At 38.1% G+C, this 22,508-nt stretch overlaps 1 protein-coding gene across 6 annotated transcripts in view; it reads left to right on the forward strand.

Annotated features, from left to right (window-relative positions):
* The window catches only part of TAB3 (TGF-beta activated kinase 1 (MAP3K7) binding protein 3), a 47,460-nt gene that overhangs the window by 17,723 nt on the left and 7,229 nt on the right, over positions 1-22,508 (forward strand). For 2 of the 6 annotated variants that reach the window (XM_074858581.1, XM_074858579.1), the window contains exons 2-6: positions 10,054-10,242; positions 12,633-14,085; positions 17,305-17,465; positions 20,654-20,747; positions 22,302-22,385. In XM_074858581.1, the coding sequence (XP_074714682.1) occupies positions 10,141-10,242; positions 12,633-14,085; positions 17,305-17,465; positions 20,654-20,747; positions 22,302-22,385 (1,894 nt within the window). In that variant the 5' untranslated portion in view covers positions 10,054-10,140. Of the gene's footprint in view, positions 1-10,053; positions 10,243-12,632; positions 14,086-17,304; positions 17,477-20,653; positions 20,748-22,301; positions 22,386-22,508 lie in introns of all 6 variants that reach the window. The other 4 variants (XM_074858582.1, XM_074858584.1, XM_074858583.1 and 1 more) reach the window with 4 other exon arrangements.

Below are 22,508 nucleotides of genomic sequence, written 5' to 3' on the forward strand. Positions count from 1 at the left end.
GTACTTTTTTTTTAAAAAAAAAAAGGCAAAAAAAAAGCTGAAGTTTATGATCCGTGGATATGCAGTAGACCTTTTCCCATGCTTTATAGCATATACTCAGTTTCATGTTTTCTTGTATCCTCTGGCTTGTTTTGATTCCCAAAATAGGATATAATGGCCAAAAGAATTTTGCATCATTATAAAATTGCTTTTAGCAGGGCCAACACTTAAGAGTTTATGAATTAGGAAATCTGACAGTGTGCTGGTTCACTGCAGGTTTTTTTCCAGACACAGCCTATATATTTCACAAACATTCAGTCAATAATCGTAGATCATATGTTCTAGTAAGAAAGTCAGTTCATCATCCTCACAGCCTTTGGTACTAACATGACACTTGTGATAGTCATAGGATTATCTGTGAAGCATACAAACTCACTTGTGTTTACAACTTTTAGTTGCACATAGTATTCTGCAGAACTCTTCTGGAAGTTACTTGTTGCATAGTAACATCATTCCTGAACTATCTCACTGCCTTAAAAACTTACTTCTCTTGTAACTTTGTTACATAGCAAGAGCTGCTTCTAGTTGCTCCTTGGAGTGAGAGAACCATAATAAATTCCTAATGAAGTATTTACTAGTATCTGATGTGACCTTTCAACATATAAAAGAGGCTTATAAAAAAGATGGAGGGAGACTTTTTACCAAGGCCTGTAGTGACAGGACGAGGGGCAGTGGTTTTAAACTGAAAGATGGTAGGTTTAGATTGGACATAAGGAAGAAAATTCTTATGGTGAGAGTGGTGAGACACTGAAACAGGCTACTCAGAGAAGTGGATGCCCCATCATTAGAAGTGTTCAAGGCCAGGTTGGATGGGGCTTTAAGCAATCTGATGTATGGAAGGTGTCCTTGACCTTGGCAGGGGGGTTGGAACTAGATGATCTTTAAGGTCCCTTCCAACCCAGACCTTTCTATGGTTCTGTGGTCTACTTGATAGAGGAATTACTGGCCAAGAACCTCTTAGTTACTTGCTAAAATGAGAATCATTGTTCCAGTTAAGTAGTCTTCTCATTATCATTCAGTTTTTAATATCTCCTGGTGTAATGTGCTATGCAGCTATTAAAAGTAAATTCTACTTTGTGGAGATGTGGCTTGTATGTAGGGTAGAGATGGTTTCCACTCCTTTTCTTTAGCTTCAAAAGCAGTGGAATAAATAATGTGTCTTATTGTCAAGTACTAGTCCTACCTTAAAGGACAGAAACTTAATCATGACCAAGGCCATAGAATAATGTGTGACTTGTTTTGAAAATGTTAGATCTTTGTAGAGCAATACTTATAACTTCTGCCTGGCAACTTGGTGTCTCAGTGCCTGAGGTTTTTTTTTTAATCTGTGTAAACACTAAACTGTTTATATTGTTCCCATGACATTTTTTTCATGTCTTCTATCATAGATGGAAGAGGAAAAACAGTAAAAAGGTAACACTAGTACATTTAGATGTTGATGGCTCACAAGGGTGACAGACTGTAATGAAAGGAAGAAAAGTAAAGCAAGTGCCAAAGCATGCAAAGCAACACAATACATGCCTAAGAGGGAATAATGTTGATTATGATGTTTTGAATTTTAGTAACAACCTCTATCACTAACATGCTTGCCCAGAGATAAAACCTTATTATGCTTGAGTCCTGTTTTTAGGCAGTGTCACTGTTGTGCCAAAAATGGATTTCCTCCATCCAGGTTTCTCTTACCTCAGAATTGCATATTGCTTTTGTGTGATGAAGATGTACCACATTGTATCACAATATTCCTCAATTATAGAATCTGTGGAAATAGTTTTGAACATGGATAAAACTGATCATTGCTTAAGTTTAAGCTGATAATAATAAAAAAAAGGAATGTCTTCATTGCTTTACACTCCTGTTTCATCAATGTGAGATAATAGTATTCTCATCATGCCGGCTTTAATGAATTACATTCCGTTTCAGTACTCTGAGCTGTTTTAGGCCATCAGATGACACATTTGTGTAACTATTGTATGGCTAAATGGACAGGGATATCAAACCAAGAATTGTCAGATAAGCTTGTATAACTTTAATATAAGACACCAATTGGTCAGCAGTGATAGTTTGTCAGCTTTATTTTTAATATTATTTTGCTGTATACCTCTTTCTTGTGCTTCATATTGCCTTCCTACCATCCAGGAGCTTTATGAATCTGTTGATCTTTTATAGAAGTGAATGAATGTTCATCATAAGACAGCTTGGCAAAACATGAAGTTATGTTTTTAGTGACGTAGCCAGTCATTCAAAGCAGTGACAGCAGCATGCTGAACTCAGCTTTAAATATTGACTGCTTTTCTTTTGCTTTGTTGAACTTACAGTATGTCTGTGTGAACTGACAAAAAGTCTTCAAATTCTACTGTGTGTGTCTTTCCTACTCTGTGAAGCAGAACAGTGCCAAAGCTGTGGGATGTATCACCCTGTAAATAAAAAAGCTTCTGTAACAAGTGGTCATTGTGATTTGTGAGGTGGGAGAGTTGTCCTTAGCTATATGTAATCCTAAAAATAATTTAAGATGGACCATTGAAGGGAAGTATAATCCTTGGTTTTTGTCATACATCGTATTTAAACAGAGTGTGTGAGTGACTGAAGATGGTTGTGAGGAAAAATTGCTTTCTTGGCACTGTTATAACAGTTTAGTTTCTCGTATTTTATGAGATTTTAGTTCTTCCAGCTAGCAGATCTTTATAAAGATGTCATATTACCATGAAATTATTTGCCTGCCGTTGTTTCAAGAGCAATCCAGAGTCTTAGCTGGATTGATATGAGTGTTCTGACATTTGTGGGATGAATTGTTTTTGTTTATTTGAATTGTTAAATAAATGGAAACTTAGTGTACAAATTTTTTGTCTTTATTATTCCCAGTATCAGTATAGTGTGATGATTTTAAACCATTTACAGTCAATTTAATATTCGACTGTGAGCAGCTTTGAATTTAAGCCAGCAGTGGTTCCAGAGGCTGCTCAAGGATTAGAGGTGAGATTACATGATTGCATCTGCAGCCAGGTCACATGCCAGGCATGTTTACAAGGCTATAATTGGGTGCAGATGCCTATTAAATAGTAGGTATGTGTGGGATGGGATGTTAAAAAACATGATTTTGCTTAGTTAATCCTTCATGAGAAGCAACTCAGTTTGAATCATCATCTTCAAATTTTGTGGGTTTATACAAGCTTATTTACAAAAATGTTGCTATTTGACAGCTTTTCTGCTGTGTGTTTGCAGTCATTGTAGGAAGCACCACAGTAATTATACACCGTAATGTCTGCTTGAGTATTGAAATACAGGAGTGGAATTGGGATGTGATCATGTATTAATGTAGACTTTGGCCAAAATCCTATTTATTTGTTAAAACCATAGTGTTAGGTAAAAAACCAAAATATATTAATAGCTTGTCTATCTAATAAGGTGCTTTCTAAATCTGTTGGCTGAGCTAATTCCCTTCTTGTCTTCTCATGTTTTACTATTGGCATGCAGTGTATGGAGGGTATTCTAGCCTTTGGAAGCATGTAACCAATGTGTCAATGGAGATGTAGGAGGTATAATCATATCAGTGATAAAGAGCTGGGTGCTTATAATTAGTTGGTCCGTCATAGTTTTCAGAAAGAATTTTTGTAGAGAATGGTATTGCATGGGAAGTGACATGGAGTTTGAAGTACAGTTTCAGTTCTCTTGCTAGCTTTCCTGCAGTGCCATAACCATGTTCTCTAATTTGAGTACTGACAGCACTTGGCAAAATCCCCATCCTGATTTAGTGCTGTTCATACAAGAACAGCTTTGGTTCTTTTGTTCGAAGTCTGCTTCAGGTGAAGGTGCATTTTTGTTATGGCTTTAGCTGATCACTTGGCTTACCTGTGCTGAAAAGATGGAAGTGTTGTTCCTGGTCCTGTATCCCTTTCCCCTTTTGACCCTTTTTTCTTCTTTTCCACAGTGGTGTGATATTCAGTGGGCCATGCATTGTGCAGGGTGAGCTTAATAAACTAGTAAAAAATGACTTTTTTTAAATTGTTTTAGCAGGTTAAGTTAGTTCAGCTGAGTTGACTGGAGTGGAAAGAAAGGTAGAGAAAGCTGTTCAGTTGTGTATGAGTTGTAACTCACTACAACTGATCTCACTACTTTTTCATGCTGCCCCATATGCAGCAAGTCTTGACATCTTGGAGGACTGTAGCCAAATCTCTAGATGACTCTGGAGGCAGCTGAAGTTTGTCCACATCTATTCTAGAAGCTAAATTGACATCTACCCCCTGAGCAGTCTTTGCTTATTGGGTAACTTCTTTCAAGAAACTGTAACAAATAAGTAATTCATTTAATAATTTTCCGTTTATATACATGTATATGTATATAAAAACTTTTAAATCCTTTCCTAGTAAGACAGTTTCTAGGGACTTAACTTGCCCAAGATTTTTTTTATTCACAAATAGTAATAAATGCTTTGGACTAGTTGCTGAATTAGAGTGCTGAAGCTAGAATAGGTGATATTTTACTTTTGTGAGAGGTGGAATGTTTTTACCATCTTTCTTGGGCCATAGCTTGTAATAAAGATACTTCTAGTAAGTAGTCTAATCTTTTAAATGCAGCTTAAATTTTTGTGTTATAGTAGTACAATGAAATAATTTTCACAGTTGGGAGAATAATAATTTATTTGGAGAATCTGTTATGTGCTGTACTTGGTAAAGGAGAACACTGTCATTCAGTATGTGGGTGACGTTTTGGTAGGATTATTTCTGTACTGTAAAACATCTTGAATTTAGGAATCTAGAAGTAAGTAGTCATAAAACGTGAATGTCATGAGGTATGTCATTAATAAGCAACTAATTTTTTTCAATTATATGTAAAAAAAGAAGTTGTAATCTACATAAAACTTTTTTTACTTCCTAAGCACCCTGTGTACCCTGTTTACTGTATATTTCACTCATACTACTTTGTAGAGCAAGTTTAGTAATGCTAGGCTTTTTGTGCTTTGAGAATAGTCTGTGTTCTTCTAAAAGGCTTTTCAGACTAGAGCCTTTTTTCAAAAAGATGGAATAACTTACTCTTAAGAACTTCAGCAAAATAAATAGTAGGAAACTAAGTAGGAATAATGCAGTAACAAAACTGAAAAAGTAATTTCAAGAAGTGTAGCTAACATGACCAAACTGAGAAAAATGCCTTATGGATTGAAATTACCTCAAGAACTCATATGAATCATAAGATGCACTCACAACTTCTTTCCGTTTAATAAATAAATTTAGAACAAAATATTTAGAACGTCATTCAGATTCAGAACTCATGCTGTGCAGCCAGTTAGTCTAGCATAGCTTTGAAAATAAAATAGCGTGTTTTAGTAAAGTCATTACAAGTGAGTGTTAAGCTTTTATCATTGTTCTTCCATTTAAAGAATATATCTTTCATTTGGACATGATCTCATTTTTCTGTACTCAGCCATTTTTGGTGAAAGTAAAATTCTGTACTGATCTGGAGTAATTAAACTGAATTTTAAAATTTCCTATCTTTTTTTCTGCTTCCTCAGTTCCTGTCCTCACTCTTCACAGTTCTCCCTCTATTCACTATCAGAGAAATAAGGAAAATTCATATTCAAGGAGAGTGTTCAGACTGCTACTACACTTCTGTTTGGCTCAGAACAGGAATAAAGTTCTGAGTAGCACTGGTATCAGTATAACTGTTATTGGATTTACTCCTTCATATTTACTGCAGATGTGTTTGTCTCTAAAGTTGAAGTTACTTTTGCTTTGTGGAGATGTTATGTATGCTCATTTTTCTTTCAGCTTACTGATTTTGTTAATATTAGTTTTGTTCTTTCTGTTCTAAAGATTCCATAAGTAAGAAGTTGATACTGTTTTGCTGTTTTGTCCACCTAAATTTCATGGCACCTTCAGACTCCAGTTCCTGCAATGTTTAGACAGAATAGAGCATCCAGCTTTGCAAGTTTTCCCTGAATCATTTTCTACCTCTTGGCTAAAAGTCTGTCAGTCCAGTGCAAGTGTTTAAAGGAATTGCCCTATGAGTGCTTAAGTAAAAAAATTTCTGCTGCATTTATGAATCTGAAGGCCAAAATTTATGTTCAACACTTTGATCAAACAGAGATGAACAAGAAGGAAAAAAATAGGTTAATTTATAAATATTGGGTTGAATTCATATGAATGCGATTCAGTAAATCCACTTTTTATCTCTAGGCATCAGTATGCATTTGATTAGAAGTCAGGACAATGAGATTTAAGAATTACATTTGTGTAGTATCTGGAGGAAAATTTGAGGTTCTTTACCTGACTGTACTTAAATCCATCTTTGTTTTCTCATCCTTGTAATCTAAAGATTTAATTAATCTTTTAAGATAAAAGAATTTATGTAAAACGTACAGAAGCAGGATGCCCTTGAGTTGTTGCTTTTATAAACTGATTTGTTTATTGTTGTGTTTTGTCTTGGTTTTTCCCTCTTATCCTTCAAGGCCCAATTGTTATTATAATACTCTCAACAATTAACATTAAATTGATGAGGCCTGACAAACTGTCTTCCAGGTAACTTGTTTTCTGGAAATTCACTCAGGAATTATTTTAGCTGCGGCATACATTGTAATTGCGTAAGTGCACACCAGTACATAATTTATAAACTCCCAGATAGTATGTATTGACCTATTTTAGTTTCAGTTGGATCTCATTACTGATGATTCATGCATCTTCATTTTAGGTGATTTAGTGCTTCAAAAATAACAGTAGTGAAATAGATTACCTTTGGTATATATTTGAACACATCTGTGGGAAGTATCAAAACTATAGTAATTCTACATTTTTATTCTTTCAGAAAATAGACATCAGTTGATTGATAGAACTGTTAACTATTTTCTTAACTTGCAAGGTACAAATTTGGCTTAAGGAAGGAAGATTAAGATACTGTTTTCTTGTACATATAATTTGGGCATGTAAAAGGTGTGAAAAACTGATTAGTGTGTTTGTTTAGGATTTGAGTCATGCTTTGCATAATCCCCAAGATTCACTAGTGGCTCCCAAGGTCAAGTCTATGTGTTAACACAGCGGGACCAATTCTGCAACAATATCCTTTGTTTTTGCCGTTAGAACTGCTGTGTATGTTAATTTATCCATCCTCGTGAAATACTTTTCAACTAGAGTCTCAGTATCCTCAACGCACTTGTAAAAGTTACAGATGAAGCAGTTTGCTTCCATTGTGACTCTGGGTTGGTTTTGGTGTGTTCTGCTCTGTGAACTTTCAGTAATTATAAGGCTGGTACTGTCGTGCACCTTGGCATGTCCCTTAGCCTGTACATGCTGTGAAAGAAAGCAGCTTTAAGGGATTGATTTCCTAGTCTCTTGTGGCTCAGCAGGAGTTCTTGTTGTCTAAGCATTGTAGCTGTGTAGTCTGTGCTGTAAGCTCTTGGCTCTCTGAACAGCTTGCTGTTCCACCTGCCTGTTGTCGTGGAGCTACATGGGAAGCAAGTATTGTATTCCAGCTGGCTTGTGCCTGCTTAGAGTGGAAAATGTGCAGGCAGCTGGAGGCCGTGCAAAATGCTGGGCTTCTAGGTACAGCAGTAGTGAATTTTGTGATATTAGCTGAAAGATAATAGATTTCCACAGTAGTGTAGCCATGGAATCCAAGGAGTTCTGAACGGTTGTGTGTTTGTGCTTCTCAAGACAATTATTTCAGGTTTCTTATAGACATTCCAAGACTATCTGTGTAACTGTAAAGGCTAGAAGCTTCAACTTTTCAAAATGAGAATGGAAATTTCTGTTATCCATTTTTTGTATTTATAAGAGAACTCTGTGATAAAATTCATAGTTGCCCAATAACTGCCAATTATTGAGTGTTACACCTCTACTCACCACACATATTCAGGAAGTGTTAGAAAAACATAAAAGAGATTATTAATTTAGAAAAGCATTGTAGAAAAACATTGTATGTATTGATGATGGCTCTCCAGTCTGCTCACCTGTGTTACATTTGAATTTCCATTTGAAGAGAGAAGTGATGCAAAGGCTTCTGCTCATGCAAATGAAATTCTTAAAATTATTATCTTCTATTTCAGATTTTCAGATAGTCATTGTTATTCCACAGGGGTTTTAATGGCAGTTTATTCTGGTAGGATGTTCCTCCGTTACTGCACTTCATCCCCTGCCTCCTGGGAAAAGGAGAGCTGTCTAGAACTGCATAGAGCTTGATTGCTGTCAGATTTTCTTTGAGAATTCTTGTGGTGGTCTGCCTTTCAGAGTATGATGTTTGCTTGTTGTTTACAAAAAATAAGTTTTTTAAAAGATCCCCTACTGTAAATGTAGATAGGAAGTTTCAGCTGGCTCTTGTAGTCAGTGGAAACTCCATTTTCTTCTAAAATAAAAGGGGTCTGCAGCATTACTGCAGTGGACAGAACTGCATTGTGATTATGCAATGTAAGTTTATTGTAATCTCTCTTAAATCACAGCAGGTTAAGTCGCCTATCTTACTGTTCTTTAAATTTGTCTCATTTATCTTCAGAAAGAGTGTGATGTGACAGATGCAATACTGGATACTAGAATATATCAGATGTGACAGAGAGCGAGCCCTTCCTGTAAGCGTATGTGTTATTTAATGAATGGTAACGTCAGTTAAGAACAGTCCACATACAAAGTAGCCAGATAGTGGAGCCGACTTCTGGTTTTGTGGTGATTGTTGTTTTGCCTCTTTTCAGAGAAAGGAACTACTACTACTTAGAAAGAGGTGAAAAAAGAAGGGTGTGGTTATTAAATATTCAAAATAATACAAAAAACCTTCCAAACCACCAAAGCTTTTTTATCCTGAACTTGACACTTTATATGTCTTTAAAGATATGTGTTCTATTAAGACTTACCTAAGAAAGATACAGGAAACTGTTGGAGTTTAGTAGTACATAAAGGTATACATATGTGCTGATCTGTTGTACTGCTCTAGACTGCTATTAGAAGTTGAGCTAACAAGTGAAAAGCTGACTGGAATACCTATATTATGTGCCACCCACAATTGCACTGAGGTTGAGATAAGCATGAGCTAAACTTGGGACTTTGAGTAGCTAATACATTACTTGAACACCAATTCAGTTGGTATCTGTCTTTCATTTCCGTTTTTGAACATTGCACTACGTTCTCCGCAGTTAAGAATTCAAGTGAGTGGTAATGTTGGAAAGGCTTTTGAAGCTTATCAGTAATGGATGTGTTACAGGGGCTACATCATGCACCAACTTCACGCAAAGTCTGTGTGAATCTTTACTTAGACTTCAGCTACCTTTCGTTTACTGCTGTGATCACAAGCCACAAGCGAGAAAAGCATTGTTGACTCAGACTGTATTTGCCTTCTAGTAGTCCTTGGGTATTGAAGTTCAGATAGAACCTTTTCACTGTTGAACACAAGAATCCTGAAATGGAAAGAGGGTTTTCTGTCACTAATCATGTTAGTATGAATATAATAGGTGCTTTACAAAAATCTTATAGATGCTTATCATAATCCTAAGAAGGGCTTTTTCAATTCTGTTTAACTCTTGTGTTTCACAAAAATAACCTCCAACTTCTTGGATTTGTAGTGATGTAAAGAGGAAAGAGTTTAAGCGCTATTACTAGAGGAGTATTTTTGGATAATTGTGCTACTTAGTTTTCCATCCTGTTATTTCTAGTATGTTGTAAATAACAAAGGCATGCATGCTTTGTGATAACTTCAGACTTTTCTACAAACCGTTCGGAATGCCGCTGGGAGTAGATATGTAACAGTTCCATTTTATGCAGGTCAGATTAATTTAAGTTATGCTTATATGGTACCACAGTGGGACTGTGTAAAGACCTGAACTAGCACATTCCAGTGAAATGTCATGTAGACATATCTGTGGTATGTTAAGTGTTTTAATATTAGAATTTGAGACATGATGATTCCCACTCTTGCATTTAAGCTACTGTTTCTCTTGATATTGAGATCTGAAAATTGAGTACAGTAATTCTTTTACCTATGCAGCTGGGGAAGAAGGAAAAGTTGTGATGGCTTAAAAGATAATTGATTGTGTTTTCTTTCTTATAGAAAATGCCAGAAGCCTCAGAAGACCATAATCATTGGAAGGCCTGTTGACTTCCATTTTCTGGTAATCTGGAACATCATCAATCTGGCATGGCGCAGGGCAGTCAACAGCTCGATGTGCAGGTACTCCATGATCTCCGACAACGTTTCCCTGAGATACCTGAAGGGGTGGTATCTCAGTGCATGCTTCAGGTATGGTAGAGAGTTTTTAAGAGTCTGTGTATTTTTGTGCTGTAAAAATTCTTTTTAGTAGCATACATGGAGCATAGACTTTCATGCTTCTGGTTTTGTTTTGAAAGGGTGGAAGACGCTACTACTTGCATTTTTGTCCTGTCTTTTATGTACAAAGATTTTATCATTCTTTACTTATGTTTGTGGGGTTTTTCCACTGACTAGTCTTTCTTGTCTATGTGATCTGTGACTGTATGCATACAGGGAATAAGGAGAGTGGGTAATGGGATGATTATTGATGATGACTACATAAATAACATATATATACTAGAGGAGATTTTAGCAAACAATGACTTCCAAGATAAGGAACTGGCCTTAGCTAGGAATCTAAAGGTTTTCTGTCTTCATGGCATCTTTATTTGCCACAGCTGTCCAGAGGTTTATTTTTACTCTCTGTTTCCAAGTCAGGTGGCAGTTCTTTTTTTCTTTTCCACTTCTTCCTTCCACCTTCATCTAAAATCACAAATTGGAAGTGATAATAAGTGACCACACATTTCCATTAACCTTTTGCAGTACATGATCTAGATTTAAACCAATGTGAGCTTTGGACCTAGCAAAAATTTAGGGTCCTTTGAAATGACAAATGCATCCTATACCCTGAGAAAATCAGATTAGGGCCTGTCCTATCTATGTTCTCTCTACCTTCACCCTGATGAAGTGACCTGAGGATTCTCTTTATGAAGTCCTGTTTAGCTGGCAAGTGGCTGATGGTAGTAGCAGTTAACTTCTTTGAGACTGCTGTCTTGGCATTGTGGTGCTGGTTATTATTACAGAGTCTGGTTCCCACATGTTCTGGCTTTAAATTTTTCTGTGATAAGTCTGGATATTCCCATTGACCTTTGGGGTCCAGGAGGGGAGCTTGGCATGAAGGGGAAGTAGTCGGAGAGAAGTAGCCATGGAGTGAGAGCCATACATAATTAAGTGTTGGACTCTTCCGTCTTGTGTCATGTTCAGTAGTAAGTCTTCATCTGAGAAGATGCTGAATATGTGTGTTTGATAATAAAATCATACGTAATTTTGGGAAGGTAATTTTCACTTTAGGATTAAGACTGATTAGGTATCAGACCTTTAGAAAAGAAGTGTAACTGTGACTTTTCAACCACTGAATACGCTGCTGAAAATTGTATTGAAGGTCACATGAGTATTAATACGTATACAAACTTTATATAGTGATAGTGTTTAAAATAAAAATGAAACCATTATTAATGTATATTCCTTAGAATGGTAATCTTAGCACGCTAAGGAAGGCGGGGGTGTGTGCGTGTATATATAAATATGTACATACTTTTCTGGTAGTAGATGCTGTATGTCACAAAAGGTGTCAGTCTTGGATCACATGTAACAAATTTAGGGTGCTGAGGGCCAGATGTAATTGAACTTAAAGTGAAATTTTTTTCTTTAACTACTGTTTAAAATAAAACTGAACCACAGCTGGTACAGGCTGTTGTATGAGAAACTAGGGAGAAAAAAAAAAAATAAATCCACAATCTGGAATGCTTTCTAGTGATTTTACTCTTTTGGAAAAGCTATAATTCGTGTCATTCTTTCAGCAAGACTAGATTAAGCTGAAATGAGTGAAGAGGGGAAGAAGGGAAAGGGAATTCCCCATTATACTTTTGATTTGCTTTATAATTTATTGTCTGTATAGTTTCAGCTGCTGGCACCACAGAACAAATCAAATGTTTACAGGGGTTATTTGGTTTCTCACTGATGTATGCATAAACCTTTTTTTAGCCTTGAACCTGAAATTCTTAAAGGCAGTTGAAATTATGTCAGAATTGTAAGGCGCTTTATGGAATTGCCAGTACTTTTTCAAGCAATACTTATTCTGACTTCATTTTTAAGGCACTAAATTCTGTTCTACTGAGAGAAACTGGTTTAAAATGTTGGGCTTTTAAACTTTCAGGTAAACAGTAAAATAAAGGTGAAAACAGTAAACACTTGGGTACACATTAAAATGTTGTCTGCATTTTTGTTTTGACTTTCCAGAGTTTGCAATTTTGATCTAGTTTAATTTGATTGTGTTATTAGAAGTAGATGATCGTACATACCTGTTCCTTGCAGAAGATGCCAAGAGGTCTAACCATTGCTTTCCCCAAAAGTGGACTTGATTTTTTTTAATATGTCGTACTGTACCTAGTGTTACCGTAGGATTTTGCTGGATGCAATGTGAGCTATGTATTATTTGCATACTATGACTTAGTAGGTATTACCTTTATTTCAAAATTCGTGTCTCTAGTTGTGTTCAAGCTAGGCTTGATTGCAGCTTCAGTTGAATGCTTGTTGAATGCTGAGCAGTGGCTTTTTTCTTTTGCTATTTGAGAATAATAGGTGTCCATTCTTACTCCTAGAACAACAACAACCTAGATGCCTGTTGTCGAGCCCTCGCACAGGAGAGCAACAAATACTTATATATGGAGTACCATAGCCCCGATGACAGCAGAATGAATAGAAATAGCCTTTTGCACATTAATCTGGGTATTCATCCTCATACCAGCTATCATGCAGGGGATGGAGCTCAACTTAATGGTGGTCGTACACTGGTACACAGTTCAAGCGATGGACATATTGATCCACAACGCACAGCAGGTAAACAGCTGATATGCTTAGTTCAAGAACCACATTCTGCTCCCGCTGTTGTGGCAGCTTCTCCTAGTTACAATCCATTTTTCATGAATGACCAGAATAGAAATGCAGCTACTCCTCCTCCACAGCCACCTCCACAGCCATCTTCCATACAACCAGGAATGAACACGTCTGCTATGCAAGGCCCTCCTCCCACGTATATGCACATACCTCGGTACAGTACAAATCCCATTACTGTTACAGTATCACAAAACCTCCCCTCTGGACAGAGCGTACCCAGAGCTCTACAAATTCTTCCACAGATTCCAAGCAATCTTTATGGGACTCCTGGCTCTATTTATATACGACAAACATCTCAGAGTTCTTCAGGACGACAGACTCCTCAGAATACACAGTGGCATTCATCGCCACAGGGCCCAGTTCCACATTATACTCCCCGTCCTCTACCTGTGTATCCACATCAACAGAACTACCAACCTTCTCAGTATTCTCCTAAACAACCCCAGATCCCTCAGTCGGCTTTTCGATCACCACCGGCATCCCAGTGTCCCTCTCCCTTTGGCTCTCCTCAACACCAAGTTCAACCTCCTCAGTTGGGCCATCAGAGTTCACACGTTTTCATGCCTCCTAGTCCTTCAACTGTCCCACCCCATCCATATCAGCAAGCATCGCAGACTTTTCAAAAACAAGGCGGTCACTCTGTATCGTACCTTCCTCCTTTTGCTGGACCTAGTTTATCCAAAGGTTCCATGAATAAAATAGAAATTACAGTTGAGCCACCACAGAGACCTGGGACTGCAATGAACAGAAGTCCTTCACCAATAAGTAATCAACCATCTCAGCGAAACCAGCACCCGCTGTATGCAGCCACTACTCCTCCTTCAAGCTCTCCATCAAGAGGTATGTCGGGTCAACCCAAACCTCCATTTAGTGTTAATCCAGTATATATTACCTACACTCAACCAACTGGACCTACAGGTGCACCAACACAGTCTCCTCGGGTAATGGTATCTCAGCCGAACCCAACTATTTTTAAAATCACAGTAGGTCGAGCACCGACTGAGAATCTTTTAAATTTAGTGGACCAAGAAGAGCGTTCTGCAGCACCAGAACCTATTCAGCCTATTTCTGTAATCCCAGGATCTGGAGGAGAAAAAGGAAGCCATAAGTATCAGAGAAGTTCTAGTTCTGGATCAGATGACTATGCTTACACTCAAGGTAAATGTTTCACCCTGCAAATTGTATTATTGTAAAATGCATTTTCAGCTTGATTTTGCTACTTACTAAGTGAGAATTTTTGGACCTGTACAGAGAAGAATAGAAATTGCACCAAAAATCATCTAATGAGAGAGTTTATTCTGATTTCTAAAAAATTTTGCCAAATTTCAGTCTAATGCATAAAGAATTTCTGAGGTTCTTGGAGTTGCTATGTTTTTGATGTTAGGGGAATTTCTTAAAAGAAGACACTGCAGCTAACAAGAGTAAGTGGTTTGTTCATATACTGTGTGTCGGGTTTGTAAATTCTGCGTTGAAGAACTGTGTCATAAATTTACATGTGGATTTTGTTATTTTTTGTATTTGTTCCATACTCGGATGCTTTATAAAGCCTGAAGCACTAACTTCTGCAGGGAGTTTGAACCCAATTTATTTGGTTTAGATTGAAGAATATTAAGTGAAAGAGGAGAGAGAGGTAGGGTTGCTGCTAAGATTACTTCGGGTGTCATTACAAATCATTTTTGTTTGAAAGGTACTAGAATAATTATTTTGAAGAAATTTTTCAAAAGTACGCTTCTTCTACTTAGAGTTTTCAAAGAAGAGGAAGAGATTGGCAGACAAATGTTAGGATGTGTGTCCTGCTGCATAGGGATAGAACATAGCCTTAATACTATGTACAGATGAAGAATTAAGTAATTTAGTAAAAAAAAAAAAAAAGTGGTGATATCTAACCTTGAGCTGAAAACTTATTTTCTCGGAGTAATCAGCTTTATAGATTTGAAACATTTGAAATTGAGCAAATGCATCAGTCTGCAAGCATTCAAACCAGTCATTTGGGGTAATAACAGGATGATAATCAGCAGCAATGACTTAAAGAATGTGCTTTGGTTTTGGATTTGTGTTTGGAAAAGAGAGTCTATTCCTCCATTGCTCCTTCTAGCCTTCCTTTCACTTTAGAGAGCTGAAATAGTGGTTATAATGCTGCCCTGTAGTTCTTCATTTCTTATTTTGCCTTGTGTCTTTTGAGCTATTCCAGCTCATGAGCAAAGAGCTGTTCTGTACCCGGTAGATGCAGTTAGAAATGTTATTTAGAGAAGCCACACTAGTAGGTCTGTAAGTCCTAGGCCATAGGCTTTGCTTGGTAGCGTTCCTATTACAGCTTCATTAAAGATTGCCAGTTATGTGAGAAAACTTGTAAGTAGCTTCACATAACTGAGAAAAACATATTCTGAAAAGTAAAAATCTGTTTTTGCCTTTATCTTTGACTAGACTTGTGTATTTGGAAAACAAAACCAATAAAACTAGTTAGTATGTTGGTTTTGGGGCATCTGCTTTTGTGGCAATACCTACCACAGCTGGGACTTGGATATTGCTGCACTCTGAACTCTTGATAGAAATAAATTGTAGAAGAATAAACATTACATTTTTTTACTACTACAAAGGAGTCCTAAAGAAGAGTATATTTAACAGCTTAGTATAGGGAACAAGTTTATTTAATTTTCTTTTGAATATGAACCATTGTGAAGAGCATTACCAAAAATCCATTCTGGTGTCTGTACTTCCACTGTTTTTTTTGTAGTGTGAGTCATGTTTGATGAGTTGTACTAGAGTATAATGTGAAGCTATGTAATGTAGTCATATCAGATGTTAAGTTGGAGGACTCACAACGACAAGGTTTGATAGTAAAAGTGGAAAATCATACAGCCTAGTACTTGTATTTGGTTTTGTTTTTTTTTTAAATTTTGTGATCTCTTAAACTCTTACTTGGATGACTTATGCTACTTCAAAAAGTAGAGAACAGTTTTGTTCACTAATACTGGTGCCTGTATTATAAAAATATCTGATATTATTCTTGGGTAGGATTTTCAGTGTTTATTCTTCAGCTGTGAATAGGTGGATCCATACAAAATCCAAAGTATAGTGCTACATTTTTTGCACAGAATACTGACATCTGATACAGAACATCATCATTTTTATGCTCCTGACTGTTGTCGGTTTTTTATTTTTGTCCTCCACCAGTAAGCTGTGTCATGTTGTTGCTTATTTTTCAAACTTTTTTTTTAGCTAGGATGCAAATATTCTTGAGATACTATGTGGTTTTTCTTCACCTGTGTTGGGTAGGGGTGAAGAAAGGGGCAGGTGCTAGCTGGTGCTTTGTATGAAATAGCATTTTGTAGATTGTACATATCTTCATACATTTGAACAGTTTGCTGGAACATTGTTATATGAACAGTGTGCTTGTCTGAATACCCACAGCAAGTTTCTCTTATTTTTCTCTGTCCTAGTAGACTTTAATCAGGTAAAACCAGCCAGATTAGAAAGTGCTAAGTATGACACTAGTTAACTTGGCCAGTTTTGCATCATCATGAAATACCGAGAAGCGCTCTTCTTGCAGAAACTAAATATTATTTTCTAGCTAGTGAAAACTCTTTCTTTGGCTGGGAGCCCAACATCAGCTTTTAACTGAGAGTCCTAAATTTTAGTAGCATGACAAAAATATGAAAGAATGATTAACAGCAGAGAGAGGTTAGAGGACAGCAAATCAGCTCTATTGTAGAATTAAAGACTCTGAAGCACCTGAGCTTTCCCTACTTTTTATTTTCTGGTTTCTCTAGTCTGTTTTATTGAAGTTCTGTAGTTTTGCCTTTGAGCACTGGGGAACTTAGAGTATTGAGAATTACAGTACTCTCTGAAAAGCTAAGACTACTTAAAGTTATTATACTATAATCTGTAATAGCAGTGAAAAAAACAAGTTCAGGACTGACATTTGGCTAATGTCTCAAGGCTAGTATGTCACCTGCTGTTGAGCAGCAGATAGGGAGTGTGTGTTCCCTTCTGATCTTACCTCTGGTATTTATTTTTTTTTTGTCAGTACAGTATTAATATAACTAGGTTGCTGTTTCATCCTGAGAAGCTGTCTCCTTGCACAGGTGCCTTTGTATTTTTGAGACGAGAAAGAACAAATGCAAAAAAAGAAGCTTTGACCAAAATGGTAATATCAACTTCTAAAATGTCTAAAATGTGTGTTTATTCCGGAAGAACTTTGTTCTAAATTGTAGTTCATTTGGCATGAAAGCATCTTCACACTGATATTTGGCTGCATGTTTATGATCACTTTTTTTTTTCCCAGAAAGGTCACTCATGAATCTTATGCATAAGTTAAGAATTCTGTTTTCCAGGTTTTTGTGTGTTAGTAACTATTTCTTCCATGTAAAACATTAGCCTTGCTGTTACATCAACGAGCAAGGATGGAGAGATTAGCAAAGGAACTGAAGCTTGAGAAAGAAGAGCTCGAACGCCTGAAGTCCGAAGTCAATGGTATGGAGCATGATCTAATGCAGAGGCGGCTTCGAAGAGTTAGCTGTACAACTGCAATTCCAACAGTAAGCAATTTGTTAGTATTTTAATTCAAGATACAAATCTATTTTTTTATGTTTTGATGAACTAAAGTATTATACAAAAAATATTCTTGGGTATAAAGTCATCTATCTTTGGAGATTATTTTTTAAGTTCTTGGCTTGTCATAAGTCAGTTCTTATAATTTAAGAAACAGATATGTGTCCAGCTTTCTTAGGGTTCATAACAGAATTTCTGAAACTTCTGTATATGTGCTTTTTTGGATCACAGAACGGAATAGGCAGTTACTTTCCTAACAACCTATAAAAGTGTATGTCCATTTAAAGGGCCTGAGCCATATGCAGCTTGGTGTTCATGAAGCAAAGTTTCACATTTTTTTAAAAAGGTATTTTGTTGTATTGAGGTATTTTGTTGTTTGAGTAGCTGCATGTCATAGACAATCTATTTCCCATTTGGTATATGCAGGATGTGCCAAGTAACTTTCCAGTGGCAGTGTTGGCTCAAATAGTTGGCATCTCTCTCTCCTCTTTTCCTTGTTGATTCTTCCTATCTGTGTGACTTCCACTTGCGAGTGGCTCTAGTCCAAACGTCTGTATGGCTCTGACAAGAGAATTCATCTGACTGAAAAATAACTTCCACTTTGTGCAGTTGTTAACCAGATCAGTTCAGACTTACTGTGTTGACATAAACAATGCACGTGATTGTAGGCTGGGAGGCATAGTAGGGGCTGTTAGCTGCTTAACTAGTGTGGCTGCTGTATGTCTCACCTGCATGTGGCAGGTATGTTCCTGGGAGGAATACAGAGGCATTGTCCGAGCATGCAAGGATGAGAGGTTGGGAAAGCCAAAGCCCAATTGGAGTTGAATCTGGCATGAGATGTCAAAGACAAAAAGAAGGGTCTCTGTTAGTACATAGGTGACAAAAGGAAGGCTAGCAAAAATGTGGGCCTGTTGCTCAATGAGACGGGGAACCTGGTTACATAGGACATGGAAAAGGCTGCGATACTGAATGCCACCTTTGCTTCAGTCTTTACAGGCCTTCAGGAATCCTGAGTCGCAGAGACCTCAGGAAAAGTCTGGAGCAAGGACGGTATACCCTTGGTGGAAGAGGATCAGGTCAGGGAATACTTCAGCAAAGCAGACATACATGAGTTCATAGTTCTGGATGGGATGCACCCATGGGTGCTGAGGGAGCTGGCAGATATCATTGCGAGGCCATTCGAGATAATCTGTGATTGATTATGGTGTTTGGGAAAAGTGCCTGAAGACTAGAGGAGGGCAAGTGGTACTCCAGTCTTCAAGAAGGAGGACCCAGGGAACTACAGCTGGTCAGCCTCACCTTGATCCTTGGGAAGGTGATGGAGCAGCTAATCCTGGAAACCATTTCTAGGCATATGAAGGACAAGAAAGTGATCAGCCATAGTCAGCATGAATTCACCAAGGGGAAGTCAATCATGACCAATTTGATAAACTTCTAGGATGAAGAGAGTGTCCTGGTAAATGTGGGAAGAGCAGTGGTTATTGTCTACCTAGACTTCAGTAAGGCTTTCAACGTTGTCTCCTCTAAAATCTTCATAGAGAAGCTGATGAAGTATGGGCTGGATGAGCAGACAGTGAGGTGGATTGAAAACTGGCTGAACAGCCAGGCCAAGATTTTGGTAGTCAGTGGCACAAAGTCTGGTTGGAGACTAGTGGTGTACCACAGAGGGGTCAATACTGGGTCTGATCCCATTTAAATATCTCCCTTAATGATCTGGATGATGGGGCAGAGTACCCTCAGCAAGTTTTCTGAGGATACAAACTCAGAGAGTTGTGCCCATTCGGAGGGGCCTCAACAAGCTGGAGAAATGGGCTGGCAGGAACCTCATGACATTCAGCAAGGGGAAGTACTAAGTCCTGCACTAGAAAGGAACAACCCCATGCACCAGTACAAGCTGGGGGCCCACCAGCTCGAAAGCAGTTTTGCAGAAAAGGCCCTGGTGGTGCTGGTGGAGACCAAGCTGAAAATGAGCTAGCAATGTGGCAAAGAAGGCTAATGATATCCTGGGCTGCATTACAAGTGTTGCCAGCAAGGAGACAGAGGGTACCCTTGCCCTTTATTCGGCAGTAGTGAGGCCACACTTGAAGTATGGTGTCCAGGAGTGGGCTCTCCAGTACAAGAGAGAGCTGTGGTCATATTGGAGAGTTGACTGAAGGGCTCCAAAGGTGATTAAGCATCTCTCCTGTGAAGACAGGCTGGGAGAGCTGGGATTGTTCAGCCTGGAGAAGAGAGGGCTCGGGGGGGATCTTATCAAAGTATATAAATACCTGAAGGGAGGGTACAAAGAGGATGGAGCCAGGCTCTTTCCACTGGTGGTTGGTGACAGGACCAGAGGCAATGGTCACAAACTGAAATACAGGAGTGTCCCTCTGAACATCAGGAACCACTTTTTTTGTTGTGTGGTTGACTGAGCACTGGCACAGATTGCCCAGGGAGGTTGTGGAGCCTTCATCTGTGGAGATACTCAAAAGCTGTCTGCTGTCTGGGCAGAGGAGTTGGACCAGATGACCTCCAGAGGTCCCTTCCAACCTCAGATATTCTGTGATTTTGTGACTCTGTGATGCTGGAATGTATCCTAAGATAAGATTGTTATTCCTACATATGTGTTAATAATCACTGCTGCTAGCATTGAGAAAGCTTTGTATTTCAGTAACTTAGGGTTTCTTAATGATATGGAAATATATGGATTTAAATATACTGGGCTAGAAGGTTTGGCATGTTGGAGCTTCTTGGGGTGTTGCAAAAAAATAAACTTCTGACCTTATTTAGTTATAATCATGTAATAATTAATGTGAGCTGCAGCTCGTATTCTCTTTCCTAATCATCTTGATGTAAACTCATGTAGGAAGTCACCACTTTATACAGGTTTATAAGGTGTATGGTTTTATAAGCTTGAGCTCAGCTATGTCTTGGTACTAATTAATTTTAATACTAAGTAACTTGTTCATTTTTGTTGGTTTGGTTTGTTTTCCTCCTCAAATAGAAGAATGTTTTTTGAGGGAATAAATCGGGTAGGGGGAATGGGACAGACAGTGGAATCTTGGCTGTTTTTTTCAGTGCCTTATCTATACTCAGTTTCTAATAAAGCTGTTAACAAAGACATAGCAATGTTATTTCTGTATCAGATATGGTGCTGACTTTCCCACAATTACTGTTTTGGGTTGTTTCTTTCTAGCCTGAGGAAATGACCAGATTGAGAAGCCTGAACAGACAGCTCCAGATAAATGTTGACTGTACACTGAAAGAAGTTGATCTCCTTCAATCTAGAGGTATAAAATTGATTTTTTTTTTAAAAAAAACCCAAACAATTTATATATGGGTGGGAGTGTTGAGGGTAGGAAGGCTCTACAGAGAGATCTGGACAGGCTTGAATCGATGGGCTGAGGGCAACTGTATGAGATTCAACCAGGCGAAGTGCCAGGTCCTGCACTTGGGTCACAACAACCCCACTCAACGCTACAGGCTTGGGGAAGAGTGGCTGAAAAGCTGCCTGGCGGAAAAGGAGCTGGGGGTGTTGGGCGACAGCCAGCTGAGTATGAGCCAGCAGTGTGCCCAGGTGGCCAAGAAGGCCGACAGCATCCTGGCTTGTATCAGAAATAGTGTGGCCAACCGGACTAGGGAAGAGATCGTCCCCCTGTACTTGGCACTTGTGAGGCCGCACCTCAAATACCATGTTCAGTTTTGGGCCCCGCACTACGAGAAAGACATTGAGGTGCCGGAGCGTGTCCAAAGAAGGGCAACGAAGCTGGTTAAGAGTCTAGAGGACAAGTGTTGTGAGGAGCAGCTGAGGGAACTGGAGAAAAGGAGGCTCAGACCTTATCACTGTCTGTGACTACCTGAAAAGGAGGTTGTAGCGAGGTAGGTGTCAGTCTCTTTTCCCAAGTAACAAGCAATAGGGCAAGAGGAAATGGCCTCAGGTGGCTCCAGGGGAGGTTTAGTTTGGATATTAGGAGCATGTCTTCAGTGAAAGGCTTGTCAAGCATTGGAACAGGCTGCCCAGGGAAGTGGTTGAGTCACCATACCTGGAGGTATTTAAAGGATGTGTGGATGTGGCACTTAAAGAGGACATGGTTTAGTGGTGGACTTGGCAGTTGGACTTGATGATCTTAAGGATCTTTTCCAACCTAAGTGCTTCTGTGGTTCTAATATATTATGTGCTTAAATGTGGATGCTTGCACTCTTTGAAGTTCAATTTTGACTATCAATATCAACTTACCTCTAAAAGGTATCTTTTTCAGTTGCAGCCTGATAAACTTGACTTGCTAATATTTCTGTTGGCCAAGTTAAATTACATTACCAAGGAAGTGGCAACTTAAAAATTACTTTGTCAAGAGCAAATTAGAAAGAACCCAACTCCTTAGTGAAGATTCTTAAATTTTTAACTTTTTGCTGACAAAGGTTCTGACCAAGTAATACAAAATAGAACTACAGGTTGCAGCCAGGAAGTTGTCAAACAGAAATCTACCGAGGTCTTTAAAAGCCCGCTTTCTGCAACAAAAACTTGACATAAATACAATCAAATAGATTAGAATATACATAGTCCTCCTTTTTTACCAAGAATGTGTCCTACAGAAAGGTTTGTTTTCACATTTTTAAAGCAATACAGAATGTTGAGCTGGAGTTGATTTTTCAATATGGGATTAGCCTGCTGCAGATCAACACAAAGCTGAAAATGTGTAATGAAAGACTACTCAGGAAAAAGCTAATATATAATGTCATAATAAAAAGATGTATAAAACCTGAAGCCTCTAGATGTTCATATCACTGGCATAGGGATGTAAATAACCTTTGAGTTACACTTTCTTACTTTTCTTTTCTGACAGGGAACTTTGATCCGAAAGCCACATGTAACTTCTATGATAACATAGAGCCTGGTCCTGTTGTGCCACCAAAGCCATATAAAAAGGGTAGGTCAACAAACAAGCACCATTACCCAAGATGCACTGAGAAAGCTTTTTTTTTCCCCCCTTTTTTTTAAAAACCACTGTGATGACAGGACGCAATTCTAATTATTATAACTTTTCTCTATA

Source organism: Strix uralensis, chromosome 2 (genome assembly GCF_047716275.1).
Source record: "Strix uralensis isolate ZFMK-TIS-50842 chromosome 2, bStrUra1, whole genome shotgun sequence".
Lineage (NCBI taxonomy): Eukaryota > Metazoa > Chordata > Aves > Strigiformes > Strigidae > Strix > Strix uralensis.